Here is an 18,839-nt window from a genome sequence, read left to right as displayed (position 1 = left end):
AGAAAGGCGACGCTGGTTGGGACATGTGCAGAGTAGAGATAGTGGGTATACTGGACAAAGATGTTGAAGATGGAGCTGCCGGCCAGGAGGAAAGGTTCAGACCGCAGAGAAGATTCACAGAGGTAGTGAAAGAGGAAAAAAACAGAGGGTTGGTGTGACAGAGGGGAATCCTAGGGATGGGATGAAATGGAGGCAGATGAGCTGCTTTTGTGACGGGAGCAGCCAAAAGAAGAAGAAAGAGAGACGGTATGGTATTGCTCCCACAAATCCCAAAGTTTTGTACATGACCTCCAACTCAGCCATGAAAAGCAGGGAAATCTGCAGCATAATAAAATCAGTGAATGTCTGTGTAAACTCATCTTATAAACATCATAAGAAAACCGAACTGCCCAATGCTCAAGTAGGTCTACGTAGTTTCTGTGTTTAGTTTGTTTCTCATGCGTCCTCAGATCTGCTCTGACACTTTGTTAGAAATGCAGATCCAAAACAGATCCATGAATATCTCATTTGTAAAGATAAAGATAGTCAAGGATTTATGTTATTGCATTGTTTTATAGAGATATACAATGTCATGCAAGTAGCTACTCAGATCAGCTAGCCAAGATGTTGGAAGTTAGAAAACTGATGAAGATTTACTGTCAATTGTACAATTACCAGTGAATGATCCAGTAGATGCACATGCATCTCATTGTCACATTAGTATGATATACAACGTAATCCAAAAACAACATTACCTGGAGCAGTGATGCAGCAATGACATGACACTTGTGTTATTAAGTCAAAGAACATGTTATTCTTTCAGATATCAAGGGATAGTGCATAAAAATAGTTTAAATACTCTTTTAATTAATTGCCTCGCTTAAAACATCAGAGGAAACAGCAGACTTTTATTTCCATGGCAAAAACAGTCTTTTACTCGTTTGGCACGTTTGACACATATCCAGGAACACCTCTTGTTGCTCGAACGTGTCTACTTGGCACTGAGATCCACCACCAGGTGCTGGTAGGCTAGGGTGTTGCCTTTGAAGCTGGCGGCAAGCAGGATATCCTTGTTGTCCACGGACACCAAATTGAACCCCCTTGGGGCTCTCATGTTGAGCTCTTGGAAGGGCTGAAAGCGCTGAGTGAGGTCATCCCACAGGTATACCCTGGAGAAGGAGAAATCGCTTCCAAGAATGAGGTACTGGCGAAGGCCCACGATGAAAGGGTACACTGCCATTGAGCCCCTGGAGGGGAGAGTCTGGATTTCCACAAAACGCTGCCCTTCCCAGCGGAGGATCTTGGAGTCACCGATGAAGCGTGTTAGACAGAGGTAAAGAACTTTCCTCACCCAGAAGTGCTTAACCATCTGTACATCGGCCAGCTCTGTGATCTGCGAGTGGAAAGCAAACTGTTTTTGGCTTCGGTTCCACTGGTAAACCACCGGTGGTTGAGAGGCGCTGGAGAGGATGAGATGAGGCTTTCCCCCAACGTCAAGGAACTCGACGTGGGTGTCTCGATGCCAGGGATGGAGGGACTGGTGGGAGTAGAAACCGTTGCTGTACCACCGATAAATGCTAGTGGAGCCCGCCTTGGAGCTGTCTGCTACCACAAAGTACCATTCGCCGTCCAGCTGGAAGGTCTCCACAAAGTTGGGCTTCCTTACTCGACTGGTGTCAATGTCTTGGATCTTTACAAAGCGCTGCGGGTCCTCTTCCCACCTGTGTTAGCAGAAATGCTGTCAGTGCATTCCCAAAACTTTAAACAATTAGCTCAAAAAGTTAGATGAGTGGTTCACTGACTCTTTTATCACATCTTTGATAAAGGTAAGAGCAGCAGGTCAGCTTAGCCTTGCAGAAAAGCTGCAAAGCATCAGTAATTTTAGGCTATGAGGTGAAAATATTTTGATAAAACCTTGTGTGACTGGTTGCTTCATCTGGCAGCAGATCACAGATCTGACGAGTCTGTTTTACATTATAAAGGTAAAAATACACCTGCCAAGCAGTATTTATTTTTCAAACAAACTGCAGCTTGTACTGCTGAACGCTCACTGTAACTGACAGCTTACTGCTAACACGACTGCTTCTTGCCACAAGCCACTAACCGCAGCCTTAGCTAGGGTGCAGTGTGGCTATTGAGAGGTGGGTCAGCTGTTTGCTCCTCTTGGCAAGTGTTGCGGACTGCAGAGTCTAATGAATGGAGCCTGAGCTACTCCATTTGCACTCTGAACTTGGTCAAGCTTCATCCTTGTACCTACCTCTCAGAAATCTTTTTCACTTGTGTGAAGGCTTTCTGCCAGAAAGGCTTTGCAAAGACAGGAGAGGTAGTACATAAAGAGACAAACGTGCCCACATTAGAATGACATAATAGTGGATAAATGGCAAATGCGGGTTTGAATTCCACAGTAAACCTAAATTTAGTGTTGATTTTTTTTTCAAAAGATCTGTGTTTCAGTTTTCAGACACAGTTTAAGAACCAAAAGTACTTGGATAAGTTTAGGCAACAAAACTATTGGTTAGGGTTAAGAAAGAATCATTGTTTGGGCTAAAACAGACCCCATTCACACTCTTAACCAAGTGTCAGAAAAACCTGGCATAAAGTTCTAAAGACAATATTGACCTGTGTGTGTGGATCTGTGGCGTTCCTGCACTATTTAAAGCTCCACTGATTCTCCCTGTTTCCCTGTATTTACTCAAGCTTCAAATTTACCCAGCAGATATTAGAGTGGAGTTACTCTCTCAAAAATAAAGGGAAATAAAGCACTATGTACTTAGCTGCTCATATTTAATATACTGGAGACATTTTACAGGTCACCAGTGGTATGTGAGAAATAACTAACAAATCTTACTTGTATATGTGAGATCCACCGAAAAGTTGAGCCACGACCATGTAAAGTGTGTTGTTAATCACCACGGGTTTGCAGTACACGGCGGAACGAGCTTCAAGAGAGACACACGGAAGTCAAAAAACATCAGGACCCGTTCCTTAACACAGCGCTGTACACACTCATATGCCTTCATCCTCAGCAACTTACAGGTAATGTTGTGAAACCTCCTGAAAACCATTTCCACGTGATCCCATATATACAGGGTGCAGAACCCCGAATCAGGCTGAGCAAAGGCCACAAACTGATCTCCATTGAACTCATAGGACTCAACTGACACAGAGTGGAAAGGGAAGGTTTCGTACACTGCAAAATCTGTAGGAGGAGAAACCAGAGGCAGCGTCATGGCCAGAGACATAAGAGAAGTCTAAGTAGTCAGTCAGGAGTTCAGTCTTAGTAGTCTAATAAAAGATTAAGGTTAAACCTGCACTGATGCAGTTGAAGTCTCGTGGTGTAAGGTCGCGGATTCTGCGTCCTTGGAATTCAAAGGGGCTGGCGCAGTAGATGGCGGGAACAGAAGTGTTGGTCTTCTCCATCCAGTCTACAAGCCACTTGATTTTACAGTCACAGCGGAAAGAGTTCCCACGCAGGTCTCTAAGTAGCAGGTGGGGATCAGGGAAAACATGTGAAGTTCAGTCTTGAAAGCTCAAACTTAAATCTTTCAGCAAAGAGTGCAAATCAAACAGTTCATTTTTTAAAAACACGTGTGTGTTTCAAACAAGAACCGAAATAGAAACAAAGCTCATGCTCCAGTCAGACAGCTCTGTGGACCATTTGGCTGGAGTGTGGCGCTCCACTGAGGCCTTGGGGGAATCTGAGCAAACCACTGTTCATAGTGACAGACTGTAGGGTCAAAGCACTCGAGATGTTGAGGCAGATTTCAGTGTGGGCGCACTTACAGATCTGTGAGGATGTCTAGATGTTTGAAGAGATCTCTGGGCAGCTGCTGCAGGTTGTTGTTTGAGAGAGAGCTGAAAAAACAGTTGTCATCGTGTCGTGATTTGTAGTAAGCAGTTGGCTGCGTTAGTTGCATAAATGCATAGATTATTAGCTCGGTCGTGTTGCTAAGTAACAGGTTCTTTATTGGAAAGCGTTACTAGAAAAGTACTCACAGATGAGTCAGAGATTTGAGTCCTCTGAAGGTATGCTTCGAGAGAGCCTGGATGTCGTTGTTCTCAATGAACCTGAGGAGGGAACAAATTATTCATATGTCACACAGTGATGTTAAACTCTGAAATTCAGCCATTCGTCATTGGACGGAGGCTGTAGCAGCAGCAGGGTTTTCAGGGATTAGTCAATTTTTTTCAAGGGCTGACTTTTTCTTTTGTGTTGTATTTTTTGTATTGGATGTATTCTTATTGAATGGTCCTTGTATTAACTGCAAGGAATTGAAACACTAAATGTTAAAAAATATATTTCCGTCTTAGCTTTATCTGATTAAAACCCACAGTCTTACAGAGAGCTCTGTGTTCAGCATCATTTGATCCTGTTCTGTCTTTGTCTATTGATATCCGAGGACATGCTGTACATCATATGCAGACTCTCTGGCTGGATATGATATTATTACTTTATTAGAATTCACAGCGGGTAGCGATGGTACTGGCACTGATGCAGGCCAGCAGCCTGAGGCATAGCCATCATGGAAAGCTGCACACCCCAGAGCATCAGCTAACGACTCTCTAAAGCTCATCGATTCACAGATGGCATATTCAGCTTGATCACACTGCAGAAGCAAAACACTTGCTGTCGCGGGCAAATTTATTTTCTGGTTTACTTTTGGCGTTCTTTGCAATACTGCGGAATTCTGTGCAGATTACTGTTATGCACTTCACTGAGAAATAAGATGCCCTCTATGGAGGACCGTTACTGACTAAATGAATATATTTGGGATTGAATTAGTTAATTATTGTATAACATTGAAACTGCTTCTGTATTTATTTAGCTATATTTTTTTTTCCATTGACTTTTATCCATCAAATTATTATCTAAAAGTAATTTGTTTACGTAGCTACTTATGTACTATTTTCACATTGCCTTTTTATTTCCCCAAAACTGTTAATAAAACGTATTTCTGTGTTTTATTTTTACACTTTTGCTTTGCTATCTAAAGAGAAAAATGAATTCTTTAATCAAAGTGTGAAAATAAATATGGAAATGAATACAAATATAAAGAAATATAGACACAAACTGAAACAAACCTGCTAATGTCTCCTACATTTTATGTTGGGTTTTTAAAATTATTTATTTATTTGTTAGTTTTGCCGTTGTGGTCCTCCATATAAAAGACTTACTTTATAGACATAGTTTAATGAATCCCTGACAGCTCCAATGAAATAATTATTTTTAAACATAATGTAACAGTAGCACAGTAAGATTCAGTTTATTAGTTTGGAAAATATGTTATTTCTATTTAAAAAATACAGCGCTGTGCAAAACTCCTCATTTCTTTATGTTTTACCAAGAAATGGGAGGGGCAGCGATTTATTGAAATGGGCAAACATAAAAGAAATATGGAAATGGAGTATATAAGGAAAACACAATATATATTTATACAATGAAAAATCAATATTTGGTATGATAATAGTTCTCCAGGCTTCTTGAAAGACATTCAAAGTTCTTCTTTGGATGTTTGCTACCTTTTGTTCTGATCTCTGTCACCATGATCCCATGCTGATTCAATAAGGTTGAGGTTCAGTGGTGGCCAATCCATGACCGATACTGTTGCAGTATCTTTTACCTGTCCAGGTATGTTTTCACTGCATTGGAAGTGTCATATTTTGAAATTAATTCTTTTCTGAACTGTCTGCTATGACTGGAAACACACAGTGTTATGACTGACACAGGGACCAGTCAGGAAAGTAGAATATAGAAAGGTTTGTGAGAAAAAGGAGGTCTGAGAGATTTTGGGATACCAACTGACTGTGAGCTTTGAAAGTAATGAGCAAAATATTTTTTTTCGCTTAGTTCAATGGCAATCCATTAAATTTAGACTTAGTGATGATCTGTTCTGCAGAGTTGTGTACCATTTGGAGCTGATGAATGAGTTTTTTAAGTAGACCGACGAGAATGGCATTAAAAATAATCCAAAGAAAAAGGCGTAGTCTGGAAATGTCACACAGGTGGAAGAAGGCTGACAGTAAATAATCACTGAGGTGGGCAGCAAACGAGAGAGTATTGTCCAAGATGAATCCAAGACTTTTGACACTTGTACAAGTGTGGACCCAACAACTATCTATAGAGACAACAAAAGGGTAGATTTTTGAAAGAGATTACTTTGAGCCAATAAGGATAACTTCACTTTTATTGCCATTTAGTTTGACCTGATTGATTGCCATCCAAGTGGTGATGGCTTATAGGCAGGTGGTGGGGATAAAAGGGGGAACGTATGTGTTGGGTTTTTGGAAACATAAAGTTGTGTTTCATCAGCATAGAAATAAAACTGTATTCCAAAATTAGAAATAATAAATTATAAATAAATTCTGAATAAATTATGAAAGTATTACAAATTATGAGTCCCAGCATCTCTGAGGGACACCATGTGTGAATGAGGCTGATAGAGAGCCTTGAACAAACTGTTTCCTGTTAGAAAAGTAGGATGTGAACCATTGTAGTCCTGTGTCCTGGATTCCAATGCTGGCAGTCATTCTAACAGAGGATGGAGAATTATATCAAAATTGGGACTGAATGTCAAGGAGGATGAGGATGATGAGAAGCATGGGATCTAATCCAAAAAAGAGGTCACCAGTGATTTTAACAAGAGCTGTTTGAGGTTATTGAATATAAGGTTATTCCATTTGTCTCATCCAAGCTGAGTAATTTGTTGATTAGGCAGTATCTGTAAGTATTGAGCCAATCTACATGCACAGGCAATTCAATTTTCTTAGACAGCCTTTTGAGTCATCCCACAGGTTTAGGCTGGCAGAGCTCAGAGGTTGATCATGAAGAAGACTCTGACAGTGCGGGTTTTAAATAGATCCAGCGAGTTGAATGCACAGGTTAAACTGTAATCATAGTCATTTACCAAAGCAGCAGCAGAAATAAAGGGTGAGGAAATAATTAAACTGGTGAGTGTGGTGAGATTAATGCTTTTGAGGGGGAAGTGTCATGTTTCTGTTGAGATTTTTTAGAGGCAAAATATTGTCACAGAGGGTAAGCTTTGATCTGAGATGGGAAACTCCACAGCATTAAAATGAAAAGGTGTGACCCCAGAACGGCAGACTAAATCGAGCATATAGCCCTTAATGTGGGCAGGAAGATGAACACATTTTCAAACAGATCTAACAAAGATTGAAGCTATCCAGGGTGAAAATAAAATCTTGTCCAGAAGCATCAATAGCTTTATTAAGATTAATATTAAAATTATATCTGTGAGTAACTACATATAGGTCAGCAAAATTGTTTAGTGAGTTTGGTAATAAAACACTAAACAAAGAAAACAAAATATTTCAGGTACAAGGACTGAACTGAAAATGAGAGAAAAAGCAGCCAATGTCCAAAAAAACCAAAGAAACTTTCAAAAGACTTTCAGAAAGCCTGGAGAACTATTGATCAAGACAACTTTGGGAAATCACAAGAAAATCTGGAAGCAAAATATACAGAAATGAGGGGTGACTGGAGATTTTTGCTCTGTACTATACAAACTCTTGTTTTAAAACAAAAACCAAAGATACCATTTTTGTTATCAGTGCATATAAGACAGTAAACTGAAATATGATACTACAATGAATTTTATTGCTTTAAAGACTAAATTAATAAAATAAAAGTAATTTGCAAATGAGGAAAGTGAGACACTCACAGGTACTGCAGGTGAGCCAGACCAGCAAAAGCATCATCAGCTATAGTAGTGAAGGTGTTGGAATTCAAGAGTCTGCGCAAAGAAGGAAAAGTTAAATCACCTTACTGTTAGAGTTCTACATGTCCAACAACAGAAGACACAAAGCAGCTGGTTGCCATTTAAAGTGTTAAAAAAAAACAACCAAAAAAAGCCAATGTCCTGCTATCCTAAAACGATTTGTCACAATTTCAGTGTGTAAATCTCAATGCAAGGCAAATGTTTTGAACAATAACACATTAGGACTATAAGGAGACGCACAAATGCAGATGTGCACACGAGCGCCTTACTTATGATTGCATCTGAGGACATAAAGGCCCTTTTGTTTAGAAGAGCACAAGTGAAGGGAGTCAGTCATTGGCAATGACACTGATACAGAGCCACTTAACCCTTATTACTTGCGCTGTCACCACTGTTTTCAATAACCATTCATTTCTAGTACAGTGGCTCAAGTCCTTTCATTGTCCCTGCTAAACAAAAGATGCCCGCGTGCTGTATGAAAGCGTACCTGTGTGACAAAGCGCCGTGACAGCGTGTGTGCGTTTTATAAAGGGGGTAATAGCTGTACACTGGTTGCTTGAGAGCTTGTGAGTCAAAAGTTTGCAATGTTGTGCAGTTTTAAGGGTGTAGCGTGGTCAGGCAACTCACAGGAACTGCAGCAAGTGAAGGTGTGAGAAGGCTCCCTCAGGGATCGTAGTGAAGGCTGCGTTCACCATTGTCCTGTGTAGACAAACAACAGCAGATGTCATCAGATGTGTCACACGCCATGTTTGTGTCTAAGGGTTGAAAACACCAGATTTTTAATATTTCTTTGTCATTTTATAAGCCTGTCATCTTTGCCTGTCATGTGCTTGCAGCTTGAATTGCAGTCGTGGCTGCATCATTCGATAGGCCAACAGAACTTTACTTTTTTCTCTTACTAAATGAGGGCACCACCACCAGCCCGTGCTCTTCAATTCCCTTGACCCAACAGTCAAACACTAGTGATGGGGGTTAACATCATCAGCGCCTTGTAACCTTTTCGGTGAAACATAACCTTGCCCCAGTCAAGCTTTCACTCCTCATTATTTGTGCTCCATTTACCGAGCAGCTCTCTGTGCCCTCTTCAAGATTAAATCTCTCAGAGGAGAAGCAGGTCTCCTGCAGTGAGAGAGGGGAGCTATTGTTAGTATTCCTCCCTGGAGCTTGATAGGATTTTTACTGCCATGCTCCCTCAACTAAGTTTACCATGCCTTCGCCGTAAAGGGACATTATTGTCACTGTTACATAATACTGCCAATGCAGAGGCGAGCTGCATTGTGAAAACATCAGCAGGAGACGCACCTTTGTTCACTTTAAAGTAACTAAAAGGCAAGCGAGGGGTTTTTCATGCATCATTACATAACGCAGGGTGACATCAGTGATGTAGCCGTCGGTGCCAGCCTGCAGACTGCCGAGATTTCACACAGGTTAAGATAAAGATGCTTCTGCTGAGCGAGAGGGAAACATATAAACAGAGAACTCACAGAGAGATGATTCCAGGGGGGAAACTCTTGGGGATAGCCTTGGTATCCACACAGAAGGCACTGTCTTTGGTGCAGGAACAGGTTGCAGGGCAGCGGGGTATCTTTGGGGCTCTCCTGCTGTCTGACTGCCCCGGCAGGCAGAGAAACAGACACAGAACCGACAAGCAGGCTAGCCTCACCCATCTTGGTCCGATTTCCAGCATCGTTGGTCGGGAGGAAAGGGGAGCTGTCTGAGTGAGCTTCTTCTTAAAGTTTTAGATCAGTAGCAAGTGGCGTGTTTGAGAGGCGGTGGTCAGCCTGCCTACAACACAAGCGCACAAAAGACAGAGAAAGAGAGAGAGAGAGATAAGATGGGATGTGGGTGAGAGAGGAAAGGAAGGTAGAAAGGAGGGCGAATAAGGGTAAGCCTGTGTATCCTCGGTGGGCGTGGGTGCTCTGCAGCCTCCCTGGATCTGTGCAGTCTTTTTCTGTGTCCCTGTCAGGAGCTGCTGCCAGGATGCACACTGCAGGAATGATGAGCGAGGCTGCTTTCTCTCCACCAGGACCTGTTTGCAGTGCCGCTGACAGTGAATTATTTACTATTACGCATGCAGAAAACCTCTAAAACAGCGGCAGCAGCAGGGAGAGACGGGATAAAGATGAGAGGGTCTTGTAGAAGACGTCTCATCAGGTGCAGAATCCTGTCAAGCTTCTGCAGTCAGGAGAGCAGACAAGGAGGCATCAAAGACACAGGCAATATGTGCGTGCATGACTTCATGTGTCAGTGGTTGTATGTGTGGGAGGGTGTTTTTATTCTGTCTGCTTCTAAACAGCAGCCAGTGCTGAGATTTCTCTTATTTTGAAGGTATTAAAATAAACATGACTCAAAAAGAAGGAAGAAAAAAGTGAGAAGGAGAATATGAATGCTACCCAATATACAGAAGTGTATTATTATGTTATGAAATAATCTGAAATGAGTTTCTCAATCTCGGCAGTCAAATGTGTAAGTAAACAGGAAAAAGTGTAATCAGTAACAACAATGGCTGAAAAACAAACCCTTGTTTTTTGTGTGTTATTGCTACAGATTGTTTATATGGTGATACACGTTGCTTTAATATATTCAAATACATAATGCAGGTAATGGGGATCAGAATAAACAAATGTGCAATTACAAATATAAGAAAAGTGTACTATTTATTTGTGTTGACACAACTAAAACCACTGTCTACACAGCAATTACCCTAAAAGTAAGTTCCATCACCTAATTTTTTAGGTGAGCTTTAGATGTTCAAAAAAGCGTTTTCAATTAAATAATAAATTGAAATCTTGATTGCTTAAATGTTGTAAAACACATGCTGCTAAATGCAATAAAATGCACAATGGGAGCTGTAAGAGTCTCTCTTTGTGCCTTTCTACAAAAACAAATATTTTTTTCTCTAGAATATTTTCATTTTGTTTATCAAAAGAAGTAGCAACAGGATTATGAAGATAATCATCTAATATCTGATAAACATCAGATTGCCAGCGTGAATTAGACGCAATCCCTGTCAAACTCAGTACTGCCTCCAGACACCAGGTGGTGCTGTTGTCAATAAAATGTACAGCATGTTTAGGGCTGTCAGCTGCACTGTGGCCAAGTAGCTGGTGGCAGGGGCTGCAACCTCAGTGCCAGGCATTACCAGCTTTCCTGCACAACGACTCTGTTGTCACAAGTGCAGAGACCCTGCGACGTGCTGTCTGTCCAGGTCTCAGCACATTGTTCCCAACCCAGACGCACAGCATGTGGTTTTAATCATCTGATTCAAAGCAGCAGCTCTTTGTACTTTTTTTTTTAAGTAGAGGGTAACTCTTAACAGACACATGTAACCAAAAGTGTGATTTTGCTTTTGTTTTTTCAGTCCCATATTCTCTTCTGATTTACTGTGTGAAACACAATCAAACCCATTACTTGATGTCCAAAAGCAGAAAATACCAAAAAATGTCTGAATGGGGCATATATTTGTTTTGCCTTGGGACAGTCTGATTCATATCTATGAGCAGCTTCTAAAGAGTGTAGTGTTTTTGAAAATCTTCAAACTCGTGAAGCTGCAGCAACAGCTTTCGAGAAGCAGTTACAAAGTTGGGTGGTGTCTCTTTTGTGCCTCATCCAGTTTAGGAATGCCATTTCCTGTACAGTAGCTATTTTTATTGTTTATTTTCTTTTGTACTCCATGTGGCGTGTTTGCACTTGTCTCATTTTTTTTGTGCTAACTGTATTTGTAGATTTATGCAAGTTATGCCAAGTCAGGAGCAGTTAAGTCCTTGCAGAGCTCCACCCAATCCGAAACCTCCGGTGGGAACCAGCATAATTGCATGGCATAAAGAAGGGAGCATGAAACAGCAGCTGGAAACCCTAACATGGCCCATGCGGAGGAATCTGAAATGCCGCTGAGCTTAATCCACAAAATTCTCCCCATACAAGTGTACTTAGTAAATCATAGGTCTCGGTTTTAAATACTGTTTTGGAAAAATGTGCTGTGTGAATTCAGTCGATCATGACATCAGAGCATGCATGATTTCAGTGTCTTAAACAATGAACCCTTAAAAAATTAAACACTGAATTGCTTTGTTTGCCAAGACATAGATGAGAAGTCTTCCAGTCAGCTTTAGTCATGATGTGAGTGTACCCACAGCAGGCTTTTAGTTCGGCTTAGAACAAAGTATCACTCAGTTTTAGAAGTGCATCAAAGTGGCACCGAGCTTACAATCTACAGTACTGTGCAAAAAAAAATGTCGCCCCTCATTTCTTTATATTTTGCTTTGAGAAGTGATGTTGAGCAATAGTTCTCCAGGTGTACTGCAAAGTTGATCTTTGGATATTGGCTGCTTTTTCACTCATTGTCAGTCCAGTCCTTGTATCTGACCCTTTCTCAAAGGAATCTTTTTTGTTTGTCAAGCCACTTAACACTGACCTGTGGCTCAATCAAGCATTTAAAAAAGGCACCTAAATCAAGGGATTGGCAAAGAAGCTAATTTAAATTGTATCTTTGTTGTTAGCAGACTAAATTATTTATTCCAAATTCTTTAGTTTAATCCATGAAAAAAATGCCAAAGATAACACAGTCTGACAGCTTTAAAATATTATTTTCTTATCAACAAGATTACTCACGAGGACATATTAGCCAGAAACGTGGCTCGGGATTTTAGGGTGGAGTGCAGTGTGTTTTTAAAACATTCAAATTGTCAGCAGTATTTACAGAGGAGGTCAGGGGAGAGGTACAGCAGTGTCTACAGCCATATGTAAAACACAGTGGAGGCTCTGTCATAGTTTGTGCAGTCAGATTTTGATTAACCATGTAGTACCAATAAGTGTCAGATTGGCAGTGGTTTCATCCTTCAGCATGCTAATCATCCCAACATACTGCTAATGCAGGAAAAGCATACCTATAGAAAAATACACACACGTATTATTGAAGCAGTGTGGCTGTGTTGAAGAATAACTGTGGTCATACCTAATATTGACTTTCAAGCTTATTAGAACTTTGCAAACTCTGTTTTTTCACATATATACTGTATACATACATGGAAATCCGTGTATGTTTGCATGTTTCAGTAAACTGCCGCACCTACTTCCTATTTCCCTAGCAAAATATAAAGAAACGAGGGGTGGGTCAAGAGTGTTACACAGCACTGTGAATCTCAACAAGAAGCAAATAATACTACAGCTTTTGTGTGTGTGTCATCATTTGTTTAATATCACATCTCTACCCATTTTTAGCCCTCCTTTTGGTCTCTGCCTATTCCAGAGGAATATATCCCTGTCTGCTTGTTTCTGGCTGCGATTAAAGCAGTTCAAATGAAGCTGTGCATAACATTTGTGGCCTATATAGCAAACACTGAGCAAAAACTGTCTATAAAACACTATTAAACAGAAAAAAGTTGCACACTGTCGCATCATTTTCACTTTTAATTCTTCATAGTTTTGTTTCAATTAGTTAGTTATAGCCAGCAGAAATAAATAATTTGATATTTTTTCTCATAAGACGAGTAGAACATGAATAATCCAAGGCTTATTCTGTAACTGCATTAACAGCCCCGAGGATAAACTTCGAGGACTGTGCTTCTACAGGCAGTGCACCCTTAGCACATCTCTCAGTCAGGAATTATATGGAATTAACAGCTGTGCCTTTTGAACTGCTTTGTTTCATATCAGCCCTTCGGGCAATCAAGGAAAGTTCAGCCAAGTTACCACTCACTCTGAGAGCTCAACATTAAGAGGAACACTTGCTGAGTTTGGCAAAAATTAGTCATTGAACATTACAAGTGTTCTCGTCTGCCAAACTCTCACCATCCCATTATATCCTCTGCTGTCTGGCACGAAGGTGTTCTAAAATCCAGACTTTTCACCTCTTCTCCCCAAAGCCCTGCCTTACCGGGAATCAACCCTATTTGGACAACTGGAACTTTACGTCACAACTTGAACAGCGTCCCCGTTCTCCTCCGTTTCAAACCCACATCCCATTCTGATTATGTGCCAAGCAGCCTGAAAAGACCTCTCTGTCACTCTGTTTCAATTTCTGTTTGGTTTTCATAGTTTGGCATGGTGACTGTTCAGGAAAAGGCAAAGAGAAAAAAAACTGAGTAGGAGGAGAGGTGAAATTTGCTTCACCTCAGTTCTTTTCAGGGAAAATCAGAGCCGCTCCAGGCAGCGGATTCACAAAACTGTCAAGGCTTCAGTCAAACGTGCGCACACGCAGACACGGCGCAGCGTGTGCACTTCCTCTGGAATTCTTTACACGAGTTGATTAACAGAGATAGACAAGGGCACAAATAAACAGGGGATTCTGAGGCATTAAATCATTAACTTCATCTTCAGGTGTCTCCATGAGGCCGTCGGCCGATTCATGCCAGTAACTGAGTTGGCTGAATTTGAGGACAAGCTGACGTCAGGCCTGGTGAGTCAGGAGCCATTGATGCATTCACACGTGACCAAAAATTCAATAAGTTAGTAAGTGTCTGTCACAACAGGCCACACGAATATATCACGTTTGAACCTGTCTTCGACGGCCAATCGCAGAGTCGCAAACATGCCAGTAAAACTGATAATCATTTTATATAAGACAATAAAGCTAGAGCTCTCAGTCAGGTGTTACTACTCCAACTAAGCCAGTGAAATGGAAAGCAAGGGACAGAGCACAAGCAGGCTGGATACTTTCAAGGTTTCCTCCCAAACTGTGCCAAGAAAACAACCATTCCAAATTGCTCTAATTCCTTGCCCTGCTATCTCTAAGTGAGGCACAGTCGCTGGAAGGTATGTCAGCCCATCTCATCCTAGGCTCAATTCAATTAAAGAGAGTACAAAGACATATGGCTCAGGGGCAAGTGATATGATTAGAGTCTTCTGTACGAGGACGCCGCAGCTTTGATTCATACCCTCTTTCATTTGGTCACTCACAGTGTGAGTGTGTGTGTGTGTGTGGGGGGGGGGGGTATTTGGTGCTGAAACAACTAAGCTCTCCCAGGTGGACCCGTAAAAGGCTTGCTGAGCTAACCTCCTACAATCAGCTCGTCATGTTGTCATTGTCTTCTCACTGGAAACCGGCTGCAGACAAGAAAATGCTACATATTTTTCAGTTTATCATCAGTCTGTCATATTGAGACCTTGAGCGTCAGGAAAATCCTCTTAAACTCAAGACTGTGCTACTGTCTTGGTTTCCATTCCTCACAATGCAGAGGAGCAACTGTACCCCGTACCCCCGCCCTTCGAGCGGAGCTGCCATAAAAGACAAGCGATACGCCTCTTGGGACAGGGATGTGTCGGAGGAATGCGTGTGCAGGTATCCTGCCGCCTGTGGGGACTGTGGAGGAAGACCCGGCACGCCAGTTGATCTCGCTTGATAAAGGCCCTGACAGGCCCAGATTATATGTCTCAGCCTGGAGGAGGTGTCTGTGTCTCATTCCTGTGCTGAAGAAAGTCGATCTGGTGGGAAAGAGGCGGGACCATGCCTGTAGGCGTCAGTTTTTCTATGGACGCCAACACACACACACACACCTTGTCAGGCAGGCACCACTGCCACTACCCCCTCTCCACCCCTCTGCAAGCTTAACACCAAACAAACACACTCACCCATCTCATTTACCTGACCACACCTGTGCCTCAAGACGCCATGAATATTCTTTGGACAAATCATGACAGACATACAAAAGACTGCATTTTGTTTGTTTGTTTTCAGTTTTTTTTAATGCAGGCTTTATTTGGTAAAGTATACACTATGACTAAAGTCACTCAAATCATAGTGACTTTAACGCTTACACTTGAAAAACTACTAATAATGCTTCCCAGCTTTCTGTCACATAGTGCAGGCATACCTGGTACTTACACTCAAAAAAGTGAAATTTGGTGGTTATTGCATTTACAAGACTCTAACATGTAATTTAAACACAATGAATTTATGTTTCTAAGGTGAACGTAATAAAATCATATAGGATCTACATGAAATTTACCAACTTAGCACCTCTTAAATTTATTCTTGTTGATATGACATCATAAAATCTAACAAGAGTGGTTAGCTGCCTTAAAGACTTGCGATGTGAGATTCTAAACAACAAGAGGCAGGAAAGCACATGGTTTGCTTCGTGGTCATCTTGGAAAGGTAAGAGTGAATCTATCTTCATCCATCTTGATGAAAATACTTTTTGCACAAAGGTATCATTAGTTTGTCGATTCTTTTCAGTTCTATTTATTCACATTTGTTTTTTTGTTTTTAAAAAACAACAACAAATATCTGTTCGTTTATGCCATTCTAGCTAGCTAACACGTTATTGGAAGAATATAGCACAATGTCATGCTAGCATGATAGCCTAATATGAAAGACTTAGCTACTCCAAATATAGATATTGTTTATAACTTAACCTCTGCACATAAGCTAGTTTGGCTCTACCACAGAGACTGTTGTGATAAATTTACATTTTACGTGTGGGTTGTTGAAATTTGTAAGTTTGTAAGTTGCAACTGATGGACAGTGGTTTATTTAACAATTTATGTGTTTTTAGTACACTGAGGAGGAAAGACAAAACATGAACAGATATGTTTTCCTGTTTTTTAATTTTTTTGAAATTAAATATTTTTCTACTTAATAAACTTGCAGACTTGCAGTTCCCTCCTGTAAAGATAATAAATGTTTAATCTTATCAGGTGGTGAAAGGTCTGGAGAGCTGGCAGGCCAGTTCATCAAATTCAAGGTGAGCTAATATTTTTCTTAAAAATGATCACATTCCCATGTTATGTCACTTACAAATGTATTCATTTGTAAGTGACATGTAGTTTTGAGACCAAGAAAACATTGCATTCTGATTTTATGTACACATCATCTAAACTTTCTTGAATGGGGGTATGGCTTGATTAAATTAATACACAAAGTAAAAAACAATATTAAAATGACAGACTTGTCTAAAATGCATAAATACTATTTGAAAAGATTAAGACTGTAAAACAATAGCCTCTGTATTTCTCACAAATTCCTGGTAATTCAACTAAAAGTTCTTTAATCCCACTGCTAGGTCGTTGAGATGGATTTCCGTATATATTTGTTTTTTCCCCCCTCTGTGTATAAAGACTGATGCTGTTGAAATCAGAAGAGAATACATCGCCAAAGGTCTTTGCGTGTACCTGAATGAAGATCCTGAGAAGCTGGTGAAGGATTACCTGGTATGTTAACTTGCCTGTATCCTTAACTAAGGAGACGATCAAAGATAAGCTTGAACTACATACAAAAAGTTTCAGGGGATGGGGTTTTCCTGTAAATTACCGGTGGCTGTAAAAAATGACCTTTTAAAATAGGAAAAGTAAGAGCTTTATGTTTCCCACTGGATACTACACGCACCATTCTTGAGTGTTTTATACTAACCTTATTATAATATCATTATAATAACCTCATTCATACACACATTCATACAAGATTTTTATGTAACATTTACACTTCAATGGATGTATCAGGAGCAACTTGGGGTTCAGTATGTTACCCATTGATAGTTTTAGTATCAGATTAGAGAAGCCAGGGATTAAACCAGTAGACAACTTGCTCTATCTCCTGTGCCACAGTCACCCCTATCACAAGATTTTGAAAGACAGGACATTGTTGAGGTATTGAATGAACTTCTCTTGAGTCAGGAAAAATATCGGGCAGTCATTTACATTATTATAAAGCTTGAATGAATAAAGCTTTTAGGTATTTTACATTAATGTAAAACAGATATGTACTTTTAAAACGGTTTGCAATGGATATTAGTGAGAAATCCTTATCTTTTTTTTTGTTTGTTTTATTGTTACAGGAAGTTGATAAAAGCATCGCCACTGCCATAGCAGAGACAGTCTTTAGCATCTGTGTCTTTCGATCAGAGGGTGCGGAGCCTGGCGATGACCCTCAGGATGTTATCATTGTTCTAGAGGGGGTGGAAGTGATGGGTGAGTTGGGCAATGTAGTTTTTGCAGTGACAATGTTGCTTGGTCTGGTCTATTCACTGAACCTGAGCTACCCTCTGGAACTCAGGTACACCTTTGAGGTCCTGCAGAAGATTCTTATGGAATTAGATGCACACGAACTATACGTTATGTGAAATTTGCTATAAATTCAATAAATTGGAGAAAACAAAAAGATGTGTATGACAAATTTTTAGATGTAATAGTGAAATCTATGTTAACCAGACTCTAGACTTTGTTAAATGCTCCAAAAAATTACTCTTTAAATTAACTTAAAATAATCATGGAAAGAATTTCCATGTGCTTAAATTGCTTTCTATTAGCATTAAAGACTTGTGTTGGAATAACTTAATTTGTATGAGTTGGTTCAACTCAATTAACTTAAGCTGGGACCAAATTTAGTAAATTAGTTGGAGAAAACCTACTGAATTGAGTTGGAACAAAACTCTTCAAGTTGGATCAACACTATTGAAATATATTGGATCAAAATGCAGTAAATACGTTGATTCATCAATCTTTAATTAAGTTGGTCCAACATGAGTGCATTAAGTTGGAGTAACAGAATTGCATAGTGCTAAAATAAAGCAATTTAATCACGTGGAAATTCTTTCCATGATTTTTTTATGTTCATTTGAAGAGTTATTTTTTTGAGTGTACAACATTCTCTCTCCTTACCTTTAAAACCCTGCGCTCATCCACTTGTTGCCATTAGTCTTGTTGTGATTCTCTGCACCTACATTTAAGTACCAGTAACAACCGCCAAGGACTAAGTAAGTACCCGATCCATACATCAAAGTGATACTGTAAATCACCGGCATTATTATAAAGTGCTGTAGCCCACACACGGAGCACTTTATAACTGCTTTGAAAAATGGGCTAACAGGAGACTGGTTTTATTTTACAGCCTGTGTGCAGTTAAAAATAATATCAGGAAGCTGTTAAAAATAGATGAAATATATAGATATAGTAAAAACACTGTAGCAGATCCTAAATGAATACTGTCAGTGTTTTACATTTTTTGTTTAAATACAGTGTGTTGCTGTCATTTTACATGCAGCAGTGTGTATGTTGGGTCATTTATGTAAACAATGCTGGTTCAAAAGGTCAGACTGGAAATTGCAGGAAAGTGCTGTTATAGGCGTATTTCTCCAGAGTTATCAGGACATTTAGATACTTAAAGAGCAGGAGGCAACAGACCTACAA

The 18,839-nt window shown here is 40.2% G+C and overlaps 1 protein-coding gene across 1 annotated transcript; it reads right to left on the bottom strand.

Annotated features, from left to right (window-relative positions):
* Positions 1-970: 970 nt before the first annotated feature.
* On the bottom strand, positions 971-9,402 carry lgi3 (leucine-rich repeat LGI family, member 3). Its single transcript, XM_085367971.1, has 9 exons — positions 9,200-9,402; positions 8,343-8,414; positions 7,659-7,730; positions 3,976-4,047; positions 3,763-3,834; positions 3,288-3,457; positions 3,014-3,178; positions 2,828-2,918; positions 971-1,700 (listed from the first exon to the last, which is right to left on the bottom strand). The coding sequence occupies exons 1-9, from the start codon at positions 9,400-9,402 to the stop codon at positions 971-973; spliced, it is 1,647 nt and encodes a 548-aa protein (XP_085224097.1).
* Between the last annotated feature and the right edge of the window lie 9,437 nt (positions 9,403-18,839).

The sequence above is a fragment of the Diplotaxodon limnothrissa genome, linkage group LG12 (genome assembly GCF_057381915.1).
Source record: "Diplotaxodon limnothrissa isolate DT_005_m linkage group LG12, D_limnothrissa_male_GT1.1, whole genome shotgun sequence".
Taxonomy (NCBI): Eukaryota; Metazoa; Chordata; class Actinopteri; order Cichliformes; family Cichlidae; genus Diplotaxodon; species Diplotaxodon limnothrissa.
This window is presented reverse-complemented; position numbering and strand designations above follow the sequence as displayed.